Here is a 19,177-nt window from a genome sequence, read left to right on the forward strand (position 1 = left end):
CACCCACGGGCTAACAGAAAAGCCGCCGGACCTCGCCAGTGGCGCCAGGCCAATGCGCACAGGCCGGAAGAGCGGCGGATGTGGCCCCAGTATACCATGAGAAACACCACCCGCTTCTCGTTGCAGCCGCTTTTCCTTGGGTTCTGGCTTGGGCTCCGGTTCCAGTACCAAGTGTCCCGCTTCTAGCCTCTCCTCTACCACGGCCGCCCTGACCGCAGACACGTGAGCGCGACCGCCGTAAAGCGCCGGGACGTCGTGCTTTTTTGTCTTTAACCCATCTTTGGTTTTGGTTTAGTTTCCTCTGCTTTTTCTTTTCTAGGTTCTTGGGTAGAACGCTCAATTGTTTTTCGTGCGTGTGTTTTAAGTAAACGGACTTAGGCTAAATTTATATCCCACCCGTTATAAGAAGTAGTACTTCCAGTTTTCAGAGTATTTTGTGACTTTTTTCTTTTAACCTATGAATCGAATAGTTTTTAGTTTCAAAACAAATGATATTTGTAAGTTTATAAATATTTTGTATTTTATTTAGATACAAACTTTAAAACTGCTACTTTGCCCAGGAACCTTCTCTTCAAACACTATTAATAATAATAATAATAATAATAATAATAATAATAAGGAGCCCTAACTTCAGGTAATGCTCTGCAACTTTGTGATGTAGGAGAGGAAAAAAACCCTTTCCTTCTTCCCTTCTAGGTTCTTGACTGTGGCCCCTGTAACAAAAGATATTAAAAAGGGAAAAGCATACAACTCTATATTAAAGTATTAGTTGACATGGGAGCCTTCATAAGGAAATGAAAACCCAAAGAAGCAGTTTGAGTCAATGCTTATAAAATTGGACAGAGTGGTAAATTGTGAAAAAGTGAGAAGACAAAAGGACCTGGGCTAGGGCGGTTAATCATGAAAGTGACCAGGAAGATAAGGGTTGATTTAACAGGGTTGGTTTGTACAGATTTCTCTTGGCCTCAACTTCCCCTGGAGTGAAGTAACACGATCTCACTCTACTCAGAGGGAGGGGTGACGCCGTTGTCTGGGATAAAAATGTCTTTCTTTTGTGCAGTGCAGGGAGGGCACCTTTTACTTGGGAATTTTAGATCCTGCTTTTAGGAAAGTTAAAATGCCCTTTTTTCATTGCTGTTCTTTTAAGTTAAGTTTTTAAACTTAAAATCAATATGCCAGAGTGGCATTTTTTGGGAGTGGAGTTTTCTGAAAGCCTTCAGTGAAAATAAATTAGAAATTGTAGATGAAATGCACAATTTCCTAGAAAACTAAGATATCAAGATTGACTGGAGAAGATACAGAAAACCGAAAAAAAGCAAATAACTATTAAAGAAATAAAATCAGAGTTGAACATGTTTCCCTCAAATGAACACCAGGCCTTGATGGTTTCAGAGGTTTTACCAAGCGCTGGAGGAACAGACAATCATCATCTTATACAAACTCTACCAATAATAGAATAACAGAGAAAGCTACTCAATGCATTGTTGAGATTAATATAACCTTAATACCCAAAACAGTCAAGATTGATATAAGGGACTCAAACTATGGACTAATCTTGTTTATGAAAATAAATGCAAAAATTTAAATAAATAGCAGATCAAACTCAGAATTGTATAAAAATTAATACATTATGACCAAGTATGGTTTATCCCAGGAGGGCAGGGAAGATTAATCCATCATAGTAATTTAAAAATTGTGTATTGAGTTTACAATGGGCTAAGCACTGTTGTAGGCATCTAGCAAAATAATGAATTAAAGGAGAAGAGCCTTGGGGTGCCTGGCTGGCTCAGTCCGTAGAGCATGTGACTCTGGATCTTGGAGTTGTGAGTTCGAGTCCCACATTGGATGTAGCGATTACTTTAAAAATTTTTTTTAATTAAAAAAATAAAGGAGCAAATCTTTTCATATAGGAATTGGGAAGGGAGAGATAAAAACATTTGTTTACCTCGAAAACCAAAGAATATCAACTCCAAACTATTACACCTAAAAAAAGTTCAGCAAAGTTGCTGGATATAAGGTCAACATAAAACAATCCACAGCATTTCTACACATCAAAAATAACTAACTAGGGGCGCCTGGGTGGCACAGCGGTTAAGCATCTGCCTTCGGCTCAGGGCGTGATCCCGGCGTTGTGGGATCGAGCCCCACATCAGGCTCCTCCGCTATGAGCCTGCTTCTTCCTCTCCCACTCCCCCTGCTTGTGTTCCCTCTCTCGCTGGCTGTCTCTATCTCTGTCGAATAAATAAATAAAATCTTAAAAAAAAAAATAACTAACTAGAAAAAGTAATTTTTCAAAAGACCATTCACAACAGCACAAAACCTATAAGGTATCTAGGAATAGATCTAAGATAAAATATATAACAGTATTTTATTATTTTCTTCATAAAGGTCTTGAAGGATATCAAAGAAACCCTGGGTAACTAGAGAGATAATTCCACGTTTATGGATGGGAAAACAATATTTTTCAGATGTCCGGTCTCCCAAAATAATAAATTCAGCTCAATTCCAACCAAAATTTCAAAGATTTTCGCAGAACTTAACAAGCAGATTCTAAAATTTATAGGAATTGTAAAGGGCCAAGAACAGTCAAGACAATTTTGAAGAACAAGAAGTTGGGTGAAGAGACTTAATTGCGTTAGGTATTAGGATTGATTAAAAAGTCATCTTCATTGAGATAGTATGGAACTGGTGCAAAGACAGATAAGTAGAGCAGTGAAACAAGAGAAAGCCCAGACCCTGAAACAAATAATACATTATATGTTAATAATAAAAATAAATAAATAAATAAAAGAAAAAAGAGAAAGCACAGAAACAGCCGTACGTGTATGTGGAAACCCAAAGACTTAAGGGGTGTCTACGCATCAGTGAGACTGGGCAATTCCACTGTGGAAAGGATGCAGTCCTGCCAATGGAAGATCCTTCTGTACTGATATAGACAAGAGAACATAGTGCATCACTGAGTAAGCATTAGCCGATTGACAAGCCTTTTGAAAGTGACTTTGAAGTTAGAATCGCACACATTTTACACAGGAAACGAGAAGAATAACTTCTTATCTCCTCAAAAAGCAGAGGTTTGCACCTTGTGGCAGCCGCCATACACCCTGAGAGACCCTGAGCGAATTCCAGTGGCATGTTTTTACATATCTAGAGGTTGTTTGGACCTTAGATATATAGCTGTAGTATAATAACTGGAGACTGGGTTTAATCCTTAGGGAAATTTGCCTCTGTTGCAAAGGTTAGGGTAAGGACTCAGATTCACTATGTCTCTAAGGAAATACTCTTTAAGAAAGAAGGGAAGGGGTAAATGATCTCTTTGTCCTTTTTAAATGGACAATATAATTTTTATTTAACTTTATGCTTCTAAGATGTTGGTTTTCCTTATGCAAACAATTCTTTTTCTGGCTCACAACATACATAAAATAAATTCTGGGTGTAAAAAGCAAAACTTTTTTTTTATTGAACACTAATTATGTGCTGGACACTAAGGATATGAAAATGGGTAAAGCACCATCCTTTCATTCAAGGATTTTAGATTCTATTAAATTAAATAGAGCTATAAACCAAAAAATGATGACGAACACTCTGTAAGGAAGCAAATACTCTAAAAAGAAGTACAGGGCACCTGGGAGAAGCCTGTGGAGATTTGATGATGGGATCTGATGCCAGGTCCCAAGTCCTCAACTGGCCACCCTAAGCTACGTTTGCAGGGGAAATTGTCCAGGAAGTTGCCTTAGTTATGGAAGGGTTCACACTGGCTGAAACTTTAGGCTCAAGCCTCGACATGGAACCTGAGGCCTGGTGAGCTAGCCTCTGCGGCTGAGAACTGGCAAGCTCAGTTGCTAAAAAGCAAAGCTTTTAAAACAAAACGTTATTTTTATGACTTCCGGCTAGATAAGGATTTGGTAAATATGGTATAATAGCGAACTATAAAGAAAAACTTTAAACATAATTAAAAGATAAGCTACCAAGTGGGAAAAAATAGTTTCTAATAAAGAAGATTGGAATCCAAGATATTTTAGGAATTCCTTTAAATAAGGGGGCGGAGCAAACTGACAAAAACAAAATAAACTGGTAAAATAGGATTTAGCAATTTAAAGAGGTAATTTAATAGCCAATCATTCACTCGTATGGAAATGGCAAGTTTAGGCCACATCGTGATATCATTTCAATCCCACCACATTGGCACAATTTTAAAGTGACATTATGAAGTGTTGTGGAGAATGTACAGAAATGGAACTTGAATCCACTGCAGGTGGGAGTGTAAACGGGTGTCATCACTTTGAGAGCAGTTTGCCAGTGTCACAGGAGAAGGTGCGTGTTTCTTCTCTGTAGCCTTCCGATTGTAGCGTATGTGCTGCCAAAGCAAGTATATCCTACAACCTAGCGATTCCGTGCCGAGGTCTGTTTTCCTAGAGCAGCGGTTCTCCAAGTGCGTTCCAGAATTGGCAGAATGGCATCACCTGGGGAGTTGTTAGATGTGCGCATTTGCAGGCCTCATCCCAGATGTACTGAATCAGAAACCCAAAGTGTATCACTTGAATTAAAACTATGTAAATGCGGAAGAAACGTCATCTGATCCCTTTTTTCAAGCTTATTGTCATCTCTAAATCTTTCCTATCTGGAAATTCTGGATCATCATTGAAATAGAGGAGGTTGCTGCCTACTCTTTGAAACAGAAGTAGCCTGACAGGAGGCCGGACGAAAAAACCTGTAGGGGGCGCTGTTCTCCAGAAGAATCTTAACATTGCCCCAGTGTGGACTACCCTGATAACAGTTTTGGTTGCCTGACTTCTTGAGCGCTCTTAAGGATTCCATCTCTCTTGGTCTTTTATATTTCCAGCTGCCTCAGCAGGGCACCACTCACTTCTGCCAACATGTAATAAATCTGTCCTGCCTCTTGCCTTTTGATAGTTAATCCAATTTAGGTTAAATGATCTCCAGGTGCGCCCGTCCTACCTTAATAATTGAGAAATGTAATCCAGTTTACTAAGTGCATGGAGGTCCTAGATGCTTTTCTGGCTTAAAACTATTCCTTGAGGGTGCCTGGGTGGCTCGGTTGTTAAGCGAATGCCTTCGGCTCAGGGAGTGATCCTGGCCTTCTGGGATCGAGCCCCACATCAGGCTCCTCTGCTGGGAGCCTGCTTCTTCCTCTCCCACTCCCCCTGCTTGTGTTCCCTCTCTCACTGTCTCTCTCTCTGTTGAATGAATAAATAAAATCTTTAAAAACAAAAAACAAAAAAAAAGACCCAAAAACTATTCCTTGAATTGATGTCACCACTCAGATAACTCAGATTCCTAATCACACAGGTTTGCCTATGATTCTTAATTCCCACAATGCTTCTGAAGGTCCATTTCATATTTTATTGCTGCTTGGGTCAAAACTAATAGCAGTGGTCTGAGTATTAGCTCTCTGAAGCTAGTAACTCTTCATCTCTCTACTCCCAGGGTCTAGCATAGTGATTTGCTATATAAGAATTTATAAGTATATATAGAGAGAGGTATCACTCTATCAGAATTCACATAGTAATTCTTAACATAGTAAGATGATGAGTGAATGGATGTTACATGAATAAACCCAAAACTTTGTTTGGGACATTAAAGTAGTTTGACTTGGAGAATAGGCAGCACAGTATATCTAAAGAAGCAATTAGTTTTAGGAAATAAATGCATTAATAAATGTAAGGACAACAAATGTTCTGTTCTCCTATAGCACTTAAAAAATGGAAATATAATATACATACCATAAAATTCACCATTTTAAAGTGTACAATTCGGTGGTTTTTAGTATATTCACAGAGATCATGACCTGAGCCGAAGGCAGATGCTTAACCCACTGAGCCACCCAGGTGCCCCGGATAATTTGTGTTTGGAGTGTCTAGGCTGTTGTCCTATGAATCGTAGGATGTAACATTTTCTCTTTCTTCTTTTTAGCCATACTTCCCATTGCCTCCAGCTGTTGCACTGAAGTTTCACATCATATCTCCAGAAGGCTTCTGGAGAGAGTGAATCTATGTCGCATCCAGAAAGCTGATGGCGATTGTGACTTGGCTGCTGTCATGTGAGTGCTCTTCAGCAGGGAGGTCTAAACCTGTCCAGTGACCATTTCTTGGCCCCCAAGCAGTAGGTTGGGAAGGCTTTGCCTGTTATGCAACATACAAAGAATCATTCAAACAAGGGAGGGGAGAGTAAATATTCCACCTTTCCGGCCCCAGGCTCCCCGGAGTGAGCACACAGTTTCTCAGGCCTGGCACTGCCAGAGCTCATGCTCGCCTCTGCTGCCCCCACAGCAGTGCGGTGATGCAGGATAAATACCTTCAGTCACTGGATGGTGTGTATGACTTTCCTAAGCAAAACTAGGGACATTCTAAGGGAAAAGACAAAACAGAAGGTGTCTCTGTTCTATTTTGTGGCTTTACCTGTAGCTTTATCCAGTCAAGTTAATGGGGTTGCTGTCATTTTTTACTCTCTGAATTCAACAAGAGTGTATACCAGGTTCAAACAGAAGTAGAGAGATGTCTGTACCTGTCACATGCAGTCAGGCACGAATGCCCATCTTTGCTCTTGATTCTGGGCTGTTGGCTAGTGGTGAACCCTTTTCAAGCTTACCTCTGGTGCAGTTATTAAACACTTTAGGTTTCTGGAGCGCCTGGGTGGCTTAGTTGGTTGAATATCTGCCTTCGGCTCTGGTCATGATCCTGGGGTCCTGGGACCCAGCCCCGCATCGGGCTCCCCACCCAGTGGGGAGTTGCTTCTCCCTCTGCCCCTCCCCCAGCTCATGCTCTCTCTCTCTCTCTCTCTCTCTGTCTCTCAAATAAATAAATAAAATCTTAAAAACAAATAAGAACTTTAGATTTCTGTGTTCTTCATGTCCCCATAGAAACTTTAAAATCTGAAATGCATTGGTATTTAGCAAATCTGGATCCTGACAACAATGCTGTGAGGAAGGCATGAATTATCTCCATGTTACATAAGATAAAGCTGTGCCCAAGGAGTAAATAGTTAACCTGGTGACATACAGCTAGAGAATGGCAGACATGGGCTGTGAACCAGGTCCTGTCGTTCAGAACACCATATACTTCAAAGATCTCTCAAAAGTGATGGTGGGACCCACCATAAAATGCTCTCCCCAGACTTCATTGTATCCAGCCCCTTCAAATCATAAGGACAGTGTATTAGGCATCTCCCGGGTGTGCTGGTTTTAACACCACTTATGGCTACAGGGGATGCTCATGAGCCATTTGGAATCCCCTTCTTGAGGCTACAAATAAGCCCACTGCTTATGCCTGAGATCCTAAGTCACTGAGAAGCCTCTTTATTTATTCAGTGAATTCACCAAATAATTATTGATTAACGTTTCTATACCAAACCCCGTCCAGCCTCAGCTTGTGCTGGGACTGCAGCAGTAACCACGTGGACTCTGCCCTCCGAGAGTCTCGGGCGACTCCATTCAGCGGAGTCCTGCAGACCGGTCTCTGAGATATAACATACACTCTTTTCCCCTTTCAGAGGGATCCATCTATTACCCAACTTTGGAAACACGGCTCCAAGACAAGATTCTTAGAAGTTCAGAGGAAGAGTTTGTAAGATTGTCCATTGATAAATTACCTTCAGGTCAGGGGGCTGTGAACTCGCTGAAATTTGTGGGTATGACTGTATAAGCATTTTTCTGGAGAGAAGGATCACAGATTTTATAAGATCCACAAAAGGATCGTAGGTATGATAAAGTTTAAAAATCACCCTTGGGAGGGGAACACCTGGGTGGCTCAGTCGGTTAAGCGTCTAACTCTGACTTTCGGTTCAGGTTATGATCTCAGGGTCATGAGATCAAGCCCTGCATCAGTGTGGAGCCTGCTTGAGGTTGTCTCTCCCTCTCTCTCTCTGCTTCCCCACACCCCACTCGCACTCTCTCTCTTGAAAAAAAAATTACACTTGGGGTTAGATGCGCAGAGAAAGGTAATTCTGGCTCAAACTTTTAATGAGTGTGAGTGTCTATGTGGCAGGAGGGTGAGGACTGAGGACTCTCCACTTCTCCTCAGTTCCTGTCACCACACTGGATCCATTGGCTTAGGCGGTTTTGTCACTGGGAGCCAGTGTTTCCTATAGCAATCCAGGGAGCACTCACTAATGATGTACCTTCTGAGGGGTGCTTCAAATTCCCAGTTCTCTTAGCACATGACCAAGATTCTAGCAGTCTTTTATTTAATCTTAATAAATTAGTGCTGGTAATAGTTGGAGAGTGAAAATCCGTAGGCAGTTCATGGATAGACAGTACTCTGGAGAACTGGAAACATCTCGATATTTGTGTCAGGTCTACCGACCTACCTTTCTGGCTACTCTCAGAAACACCAAATGCACAACCGTCACTTCTGCCTTGTTGGCACACATCACCTCAGGCAATAGAAGCCTTCGAACTTGTAAGGGATCCCATGGGACTCCCAGGAAGGCACGGGGAAAGAAGGAGAGGAAGTTTCTCTCTGTAGATAGGAGTAAGAGCAGATCCTGGGTATTAGCAGGGAATGCCATTGGTAACAGGATTTTCAGAAAAAAAATTTTGGGGGGGAATAAGCACGTACGAAATAGAGATCTAAAAAGGAATAGGAACAGAAATGATGTAAGTTCTTATCTTGATAAGGGAACATATGATAAAGAACCCATGACTTCTCATTTTAAAAAGCACTTGATTTTAATTCAAGAGAAGCTATGAAACCAATCACTTGGATCTAAAAATATTTAGTTTATTCAAGTACAAGTTTGTAAACTGGCCTCTCTGTGCTAAAAGACAGCTGAAAAATAGAGTAGTTATGATCTCTTCTCAAATAAGATGAAATTTGACCATGTAGTATTTTTTAATCATAAATTACAGACCTTCTTTGTTGTTTTTTCTGACATTCAACATGAATGGATAAAAGTTCTCTCGTTTTCAAACTGTTTCACTACAGAGCAGGTCTCTACTCATCTAAAATGTAGTTCCTTAGCTTTGAGTATGTAAGTTTTAGACAAGTATTTCAGATACGGAAAACATTGTGAGTGTGGCAAATATAACTCCCCCAAAGCACGTATTATTAGTCACAACTAAGAGATAAAATGAGCTTATGGCGTACTCACTAGATTTCTCTCCTTTTCCTTTCCTGCCTGGAATAGGTCCTTTGTTTCACACCCTAGAGATGATCATTGTGATTTTTGTTCCCTCAGAGGGGAGTTTGCTTGTGTAAACCCGTCTACAGTGACTTCACTAAAGAGCTCCTGGCTATTTCTTAACATAAACACAGGGCAAAGTTATCTTGGGCGGAGGGCTGAGGTTTTTGTGTGCCTACACAGATATCTGTTGGGAAGAAAACTTGGGGTTATTAAAGTTATCTGGGAAAAACACTTGAGTGTTTTTTCAAAAGTGATTGTTGAGGGACTGTTGTGCTCGAGAAGGGGTAAAGAAATCAGGTTTGGGGAACAATTAACAGGTTTCATCTCTGTGGCAGGGCCACCCCATAGGTCCATCGGACCGTCTCGTGCTGCTCTCTCTTGGGCAAAAGAATCAGGGGATCAGCCTTATGGCGTCTTAGAGCCCAAACTCTCCACCAAGAAATACTCAACGGTCTGGGTCAGCGCCCAGCAGAATACTGTGGAGTGGGGTGGAGGGTAGGAGGGAGAAGGGAGTGTGAGATAGGCTACCTCCTTGTCCAACATTACCTCATCTCTTTTTATCCTGGTGATGGAACACACCAAGGATACAAGTGTGGGTTTAAGCAGTCTTTAAACTTGAAGGTTTGAAAACATCCTGGCATCTCAGATTTGGGAGCTGTGTTCCCGCAGCCGGTTCTTCACCCTTGTATTACATTGAGCGCTTGAGGCCCCACTGGGCAGGCCTTTGAAAAGGGTCGTGCATGGTAGCTGTTGCCCGTTTTCCTGTGGCTCTCCACCTCCCTGCTCCTCTGTCCATGCTGCCCCCATCCAGTGCTCACCTTCAGCTCCAGGGCCGGTGCCCCTCCCTGAAGCTCCTCATTCCTCACGGAATGAGGGAGTCAGGCGCTAGTTCCCTCTGTGGACTCTGTGGGCTTATCTGGATGTCAGGGGAGCCTTCCTCCACTGGCTGTCTGCTCAGCTTCTTGCTGGCATCACAGGGAAAGGAGAACATTGTAGTCCTTTGGGAAGGATAGGAGCTTCAACTCTTTTTTGTTTCCTCCCCCACTGAGCTCTAACCAGGTTCTCTCCTCTAGCAGCCAATGGCAAACCAACTGGCCGCAGCGAGAGGGAGCTTTCCTTTGGAAGATGTCTCCGTGTGATACACTTGGAGAATGCGTTGTCCCCCTATCAAGAAACGTTACTTCTTTCAAATTAATATTCCCATATGCTGGCTTTATTATGCTTAAACTCACTGAGGCCTTTCCCAGCTTTTCCTCTCATTTCAAGAGTCCCCACATTAGTGGATGATTCCTCTTAGGTCCACTGGAGAAATGGCAACCTACTCTCTATCCCTCTGGATTTTTTCCCCAGTAACGGGCAGGGGGTTTGTTTTTTCCAGGTACAGATTGTTGTTTATGTAGAGCCAACAGGATCCGTGACATTGAATAAGAGCTGGATGGTACCTGAGGGCAAATTACATGTCACAGTATCTTTTGTAACAAGAAATTCTTACGGTTACTAGAAATTGTGAATGCTGCCTTATGGTTCTCTCACCCCAAGGTCAGAATTTAAAACATGATAACATTTGAGAAAGGGTATGAATCTATGGTATATTAAAATGTTATCAAACACCTAGAATATTTTAGTTGATTGTTTTATTTAAAACAAAACCAGACTTTTTATTTTGAACAATTTTCACTTCCTATCCGTAAGTAATTACTGAAGTCCTGCTGTGAACAGGCCTTTTTCAAGACAATTGTAGACTGTTCCTCCTTCAAGGAGCATCAACCCCAGGACAAGGAGAAGGTTTGAAGCAAAAAGTCATACAAAAGACAGCTTATGCTAAGTCCCAGAGGAGAGGTAATGCTGAGACTCAAGGGGAAAACAGGGCACTTAGCTGAGAGAATCTAGAAAAACTGCCTGGAGGTGATGTTTGAGGTGGGCCGTGAGGTGTGAGTTGGTTTTGTTGGGTGAAGCTCTGGGTCAGGAAAGACTATTGTTTTCCCTTGGTTTCTCTCCTTTCCCTCATTCCTTCCCTCCTCCTCCTCTAATTCCTTCTCTTCCTCCTTTTTTTTTTTTTTTAAAGATTTTATTTATTCATTTGAGAGAGAGAAAGACAGCGAGACATCACAAGTAGGCAAAGCAGCAGGCAGAGGTAGAGAAGCAGGCTCCCCGCTGAGCAGGGAGACCAATGAGGGACTCGATCTCAGGACCCTGGGATCATGACCAGAGCCGAAGGCAGACGCTCAACCGACTGAGCCACTCAGGCACCCCTCCTCCTCCTTTCAACGCTGCTGTTTCAGGAATCGTAGGCCGAAAGGTAGTGAAGATCCAACCTCAGGTCCGAAGAGTAAGAAAGATACTAAAGATACTAAAGAAATATAACAATTATATAACAATTGTAGTATGTGAACCTTGATTGATTAAAAAAAACTATAGGGGCGCCTGGGTGGCACAGCGGTTGAGCGTCTGCCTTCGGCTCAGGGCGTGATCCCGGCGTTATGGGATCGAGCCCCACATCAGGCTCCTCTGCTGTGGGCCTGCTTCTTCCTCTCCCACTCCCCCTGCTTGTGCTCCCTCTCGCTGGCTGTCTCTCTGTCAAATAAATAAATAAAATCTTTAAAAAAAAAACTATAAAAAAATTTCCATCAGTGACTTCGTTTATGTTCCCTCCTTGGCAGCCTTCACATCAGGCGCAGAAGAATCTGTGTCAGCCCGCACAGTCACGTTATTAAGCAGTGGATGAAAGAACAAGCAGCCAAGAAAAACGCTAAAGGCAACATGTGCCACAAGAAGAAACACGCCGGCCAGAGGAAAAGTAAAGGGGCACATCCGGGGAAACCAGAAACCCAGGCCCATAAAACTCCTTATTAGAGCGTTTACAGATGGACCCACACAGACAATTCCTCAAGTGGACTTGGCCATGGTTGCTTAAATTTATTTTGTGAATATTCCTTATTGGGAGTCAACAGGGCAAAACATAATATACATTTTAAAGGAACAATTATACAAGGTGCAAATGCAGCTAATAATATACTCATCTGCAAATGAAATGAAAAGATAGTGCTTGTCTTCATATCATATTTTAAGAGCAGCATACAGATCTAATTTCTCCAACCTTTTTTATTTTGAAGGTTTGCAAACCTACAGAGAAGTTGAAAGATTGGCACAATGAACACTCGCACACCTTTCACCTAGATTAATAATTGTTAATATTTTGCCACATTTGTTTTCTCTCTCTTCTCTTTTTGCATGTGTGTATAAAACATTTTATGTCTAAATATATATATTGTTTTGCTAAACCATTTGACAATAAGTTGCAAATGTTGTAATACTTCACTTCTAATTTTTTTTTTAGTGTTACAACTTGACATTCCCAAGAAGAAAGACCTTTTGAATATAATCACATTATCAGGTTTATACCTAAATATATATGCCATATATATATATTCCACATTTAATTTCCCCAATTATTTCCAGAGTATAATTTTCATATAGTTTTTTAAATCAATCAAGTCACATATTACAATTAATTGTTATATTTCCTTAGTATCTTTTACTCTAAGAAAGTCCCTCTGCTTTTTTTCTTTTCTTTCTTCCCATGGCACAGACTTTTTTAAAAGAGAGCCTAGGGCAGAATCTGTTCCACATTCTGGGTTTGCCTGTTTGCTCATGACCACGTTCGGGTTTAACGGTTTGGATAAGAATGCTTTCTACGTGCATGTGTGTATTTCTTATTGCATTATTTAGAGTTTGTAAACATTGGAGTTCATTTTCTACGTTGAGAAGTTTTAGCTGCGTATCACTTCAGCATCACATCAAGCTTGAGTAACTCCCGTTGCTGGATTGATACACTCTGTCGCTGAAACATGAAGTCTGCTCTGCTCAGGGAGCGTGTGCCTCCGCAGTGAGTGCTCAGGGCACCAGGGAGGGATCCGGAGTTGGATGCCATGCGGGATGATTTTACACTCTCCTGACAAGGAGCCCCCGTTTCTTCACTCCTGGCCCATCTTTCCCACACCTTGTCGGTGGATCCTGTCGCATGGCTTGTCTTTTGGCCTCCTTGTGGTCCACAGAAGCTTCCAGATGCAGACCAAGACCTAGTTTTCACAAACAGCCGTCAGATGGCAGGAACACGGTGTCCATGCTGCCAGGTGTCAGGTGTCCCCTGCCTCCCTCCTGGCCAGTTCCGAGCCGCGGTGTTGCCAGGCTGACTTGAGGTGATCACGGGTCGCATGCAAGTGCTGAGCCTCATGTAGGTTAAATTATCATTAACTGGCCTTTGTCCAAGTCCCCTCATTGACATATAGCACGTGATTTGTTTATTCTCACCAACAACCCTGCGAGCTTCGTACTGATATTTCTGCTTAATGGATGAGGAAATCTGAGGCTCATAGAGGTAAAATGACTTGCCCACGGGCCCACAGGAAGTAGCAGAGACAAGCTTTGTATCCGGGTTCCCAGACCCTCCCCAGTTCGGGCAGCCCCCGCAGTGGGCCCTAAAAGGTGTGCCCGCGGAGGTGGGGCAGAGGGAGAGGCATTCAGATCGCCATCTGTGCACCTGGTGCTTCACCAAGGGCTCGGGTGCCCGCCCACCGCTCCACTCGCAAGGCTAGTACTGAAACCGGCCGCTCCGGCATTGCTGGTGCCGACAGTGACAACGACCCCCTTCGGAGAGTAAAACAGGCCCCCACCTGACTTCACTGACTTTCGCACTCCCAGGCAGTGGAGGAAACTGCACACCATTTGTAACCTTTGTTTTGCAGAATCTCCCTCACCACGTTTTTCTTTTCGCCGTAAAGCAGATTTCATCAAAAAATGCGGCATTCTTCCACTCGAATCCATCATGCTTTTTACTATGATAATACAGGTGATCCTAAGGAAGATGGTTCTCCAACGTCTTACCTGTCAGGCTGCCCTAGGACCATGCCAGAGGCTGGGGAGCTTGTCAACAGCAGACCTTTGCTTCTCATGTTTCGGGGAGGCTGGGAATCCCGGATTGTGGCAGCGGCAGATCGGGTATCCGGTGAAAGCCTTGCGGGGCTGCCGACTGCCGACTTCTCCCTGTGTCCTTACAAGGTGGAAAGGACCCGGGGGCTCTCTGGAACTTCTATCAGGCGCGAATCTCATTCCTGAGGGGTCCAGCCTCATGACCTGAGCACCTCCCACAGGCCCCACTTACTAAAACCATCCACTTCGGGGGTTTAGAGTTCAACACATGGGTTTTAGCAGGGGACACAAACATTCAGACTAGAGCACTAAATATTCCTTCTTAATCTTGTAGTCATATCACCCAGTGTCATCAAATGACAGGTTTCAAATGCTGGAGAAAGCAACATTAAATAAACAACAACAACAATAAAGTAGTATGAGAGTAACTTGAAAACAAATCACAGGTTTTTAAATGACTCATAATAATCAACATTACTGAAAAGTTAAGATAAAATAAAAACATTGGTTAAGAGGTAAAATTTCCAGTTATAAAATAAAAATGTTACGGCGATGGAAAGTACAGCATAGGGAATATAGTCAAGAAAAAAATTTTTGAAAAATTGGTCTCTAAGACTCTCCACTGAGAACTTGAATGATTTTACATTTTGTTTTTCTTTCCAGGGCAGATCTATAATTCTACACAATTTGGGGGCAGCCATAATGACAATAGGTTTCTATGCTGTATTTTTAAAATGCGATTTTACTGCAATGTGAATAAGTGAACCTTTGTATGAGGACCGTGTGCCTGGGCAAGCAGCTTCTTAAAGAAATTCTGTTTTAGAGGCAATCGCACTTCCTAAAACATTATTGTGTCACTAATACTGTTACTTTTGCTATACAATTAGGTCACCTGGGTTAACCCCCCTCAGTTTTTTTAAGGTTATATTTTTATAAAGTGATACAAGTGTGTAGTAAAAGAAAAGAAATCAAAAGTACAGCAGAGTTTATCATTAAAAACATTCCCTCACTATATCCTCCCGATTCCCAGACCTACTTGGTGGATGCAACCTTTTTAAATCTCTTTAAAAGTTTTAGTTCTGGTGTTACAAGGGAAGAAAAGTTTTCCTCGATCCTCTTAGGGTCCCTAAATGGGTCTGAAAATTAAGCTGATCAAGGCATTAACAGAAGAAAAACATACACATTTAGTTAACATAAGTTTTCATGTCCTACTTGAGAGTTCTATGACCTGTTTCAATGAGAACGATGGGGAGAAGGTCAGAGTGAGCTTCTTGCTTGTCCTCTTTTCTCAAAGTCCTTCAGCTTAAAATATTCAATATATCAACATGCCATATTTTGGGGTAACCCATCAGTGGTGACCTCCATAATTTTAAATGAAATGCTGGCAAGTATTTTTTATTTATCAATTTTAGGCTATGTCTACTATCTCCTTACTACTCCTAATTTCCCTTCCCTTCTCCCGCCGCATCTTGAGTTTTATTACTATTCTTTTTCTTTATCTTTGTAACTTTGAATAATATACCCACCATATACCATCCATTAGCCTATGGATTCTAGAATTTAAGTTTCCTCTGTCTGTAAGGTGGAGATAATGCTCCAGACCCTTCCCTTCTATCTTATTCTCCATCTGTGTCACATCAGTGATACTTTTACGTTTATGTGGCTGAGGGTGATAACAATAATTCTATAGAAGAAGAAGAAGGAGAAAAGGAGGAAGAGGAGGAGGAGGGGTAGGAGGAAGAATTTTCCTTCATGTTTTCTTTAAGGTGGGGTTTCTCAACCCTGGCACTACTGACATCTTGGGCTGGATAATTATTTTGGGGACTCTCTTATACATTGTAGGTGGATTAGCAATATCTCTGGCCTCTCCTCACTAGATCATATCCAAAAATGACTCCAGATGTTAACTGATCCCTAGGAGAGGAGAGCAAAATCACTCCCTAACCCAGTTGAGAATCGCTGGTCCAGAATCTAAGGTAGATTCAAAAACTGAAAACCAACATACTTGGAAAAATTCTAAAGTGACTCCCTACACACACACACACACACACACACACACACACACACACACAACTTTTTCGTGCCCTGAAACATACTTGGGAAAATTCTTCAAAGTGTCCCCACACACACACACACACACACACACACACACACACACACACACCAATTTCCTGCCCTGGTATTCACATGCTTTCTCCCAAACACTAATCTAGGTGTTATAGTGAAGGTATTTTTCAGATGTAATTAAGGTCACGAATCAGTTGACCTTAAGATAGGGAGATTATTTGCATGGGTGTGACTTAATCACAGGAGCTCTCTAAGTCTGGGTCTAGAGGTCAGAGACAGGGTAGTCAAGAGAAATTCAAAACATAAGGATTCAACATGTCATTGCTGACTTTGGAGATGGAGGGGGGCAAGTGAAGGGGTTTATGACCGCCCCCCCCTCCCCTCAATGTGCCGCTTTGGCATGTGGATTATTTTGACCTGAAGGCACTTGAGACCCTGCTGGCTCAAGATAAATTTTTGCCCTTCCCTTAACTACATAGAGGAATATAAATTGGGGGTCTTTCCCAGAAAAAGTGTTATTAACAGAGATAAATTTTATCTGAGTGACTCATCTGTATTATAGGGCAAATATATCTAATTCCCAAACTTTGCTCTTCTTATCACCCTGTGAAATGCATTCCTTTCTTCTGAAATCACAGACACCTAACCCCTTCTCCTTAGTTCAGAATGACATAAATACCTCATGTGTCCTGTCTTTGGAATTTCCATGTCTGTGTGGATTCCCCTTACGTACACTTATTAAATTTGATCTTCTGCTAATCTCTCATGTTGATTTGATTCTTAGCCCAGCTAGAAGAACCTTTGAGGGGACAGGAATTCTCGCTCCCCAATACAAGTCAGCTGTGAGCAGCCTCCAACTGACAGTTACCAAGGAAACAAGGACCTCAGTCCTACACCCACAAGGAACTGAATTTAGCAAGGAACAAGAATGAGCTTGAAGCAGATTCTTTCATGAGCCTCCAGAGGGAATGCAGCCCAGCCAATATCTTGATTTCAGCCTTGTGAGACCCTAAGCAGAGAGCCCAGTCGTGCCATGTCTGGACGTCTGATTGTAGACTGTAAGCTAGTAAGTAGGTATTATTTTAAGTAGCTAAGTGTGTGGTATTTTGTTATGCAGCATTAGAAAATTAACACAATCAATAAACAGCATTTGAACCATCCTGACTACGTAAGTTTTGTTCTCTGCTGGGCCAAGTAGTGTGTTAGAGTGTAATACCCTTCTCTAACAATGAACTGGAGTCTGATGAAATACGACTACTTTCTATATTATTCATGTGGTGTGGATATTTTACTTCTTTTCCAGGTATGGCCAGGCATCCAGATTATTTATATCTGCTCTTCTTGTTTTTGTCAGTCACTCACTGGAGATATCAGGGTTCCTCCTACTAATTGCAGAGAATTCTGCATTTGTGCATTATAAGCTGTTCAAAATTCTAAGTTTTTCAAATAATAGGGTTCTTATCAATTCTTTTGTTGGAGAGAGCTGTGCCCTTCAATAATGCAAAATGTCTGCAATATGTCTGTCTCCAAATACCTAAAATTTGGCAATGGCCTTTCTATCAGCATAGCCCCCAGCTTTCTCTTTCTGAGATAAAAGGCTGCCTCTGTGTTCTGGTCACCCTGAGGTGCTGGGTTAAGTTTTTCATTTACCCCCTTTGATGGGAAGACTACTATAGCTTTCAACCTAATCTAAGTTGAAAAATATCTTCCATTTTGTAGAAACAGGGACTCTATGTAGCACCATTAAACGTCCACTAAGTATTCCAGTCCAAATTGGGTTGGCTAGAAGACAATCTAGAATGCTTCCACTCATCACACCAAGAAGCTTGACTTCCTGGGAAGGTGGGTAAAGATGACCTGAGACTGGTTTTAGTACACCTCCTTGTGAGATCACGATTTTTACATTATCACAGAACAAATAGTACTATGGCATATGTTTCACAATTTATATAACCAATTTGATGCTCTTTTGACAACCATAGCACTTTTTAAAAAGATATTATTTTAAGTAATCTCTACATGCAACATGAGGCTCAAACTTACAACCCTGAGACCAAGAGTTGAGTGCTCTAGTGACTGAGCCTGCCAGGTGCCCCCATTATAGGATTTTTAAAAACACATTTCCCTCTGGTAAATTTAAGAGAACTCCAAGTTCATCACATCCTACCCTAAATGCTGTGATAATACTCTTTGTCATAAATCACTGGTAGATAATTTGATTAGTTGGCATATTGTAGCTTTTCCATCTCATTGCCATTCTACCTCTGCATAAACCACTGAACGAGTGAATATCTCCTTTCTTCATCCAGAGTTTAGCACTTAGTAGGCACTCAGTAAGTATTTACTGATAAAATTTATGTAAGCAAATGGCCTCTCATTTGGCCAATTACAATGAAAACAAGACACCATGGAACGGTCAGGCCCTCCTATAACCACCCTCTACTCTAGAGTGAGAAGGGTACTAAGGGTTAAATTCTATCAAGATCTGGCCTGGAAGAGTACATTAAATAAACCCAGTGGGACTGGGCTTCAGTGTTCTCAAGCTTTTCTTTTTTCTTTTTTAGAAATATTTCTTTATTTATTTGACAGAGAGAGAGCACATGCACACGAATAGGAGAAGGAAAAGGGAGAGAATCTCAAGCAGACTCCCAGCTGAGTGCAGACCCCAACGCTCGATCCCACAATCCTGAGATCACGACCTGAGCCGAAATCAAGAGTTGGACACTTAACTGACTGAGCCACCCGGGTGCCCTCAAGCTTTTCTTAATCTCAGAATTTTTATGTTCTTTAACTCTTCCCTATAGCTCTGACATCAGCCTATCCATAAAATGGACTTTATCTCCATTTTTGTTCATCTTTCTCCCAGGACAAAACCGTCTTTATCAGTGAGTTCAAGAGCCTTCTTTGTAGAGGAGGAAAGGCAGAAGAAATAGTTTCTGATGGACTGATTTTTGTTAAACCCGGATCAGAGTGCAGGCAAATTGTATAATCTGCAAGAAAACCTAGGTTTGGGAAGAAAATGGGATCATGGAGGCCTTGGGAA

The 19,177-nt window shown here is 41.8% G+C and overlaps 1 protein-coding gene across 1 annotated transcript; it reads left to right on the forward strand.

The window, feature by feature from the left end:
• Positions 1-212: 212 nt before the first annotated feature.
• On the forward strand, positions 213-12,836 carry CCL28 (C-C motif chemokine ligand 28; the record flags this gene model as incomplete). Its single annotated transcript, XM_040630624.1, has 3 exons — positions 213-222; positions 5,932-6,058; positions 11,799-12,836. Coding segments are annotated over 3 exons (330 nt in total), but the record flags the coding sequence as incomplete, so codon positions are not given.
• Positions 12,837-19,177: the final 6,341 nt, after the last annotated feature.

The sequence above is a fragment of the Ursus maritimus genome, unplaced genomic scaffold, assembly GCF_017311325.1.
Source record: "Ursus maritimus isolate PB19 unplaced genomic scaffold, ASM1731132v1 scaffold_15, whole genome shotgun sequence".
NCBI classification, from domain to species: domain Eukaryota; kingdom Metazoa; phylum Chordata; class Mammalia; order Carnivora; family Ursidae; genus Ursus; species Ursus maritimus.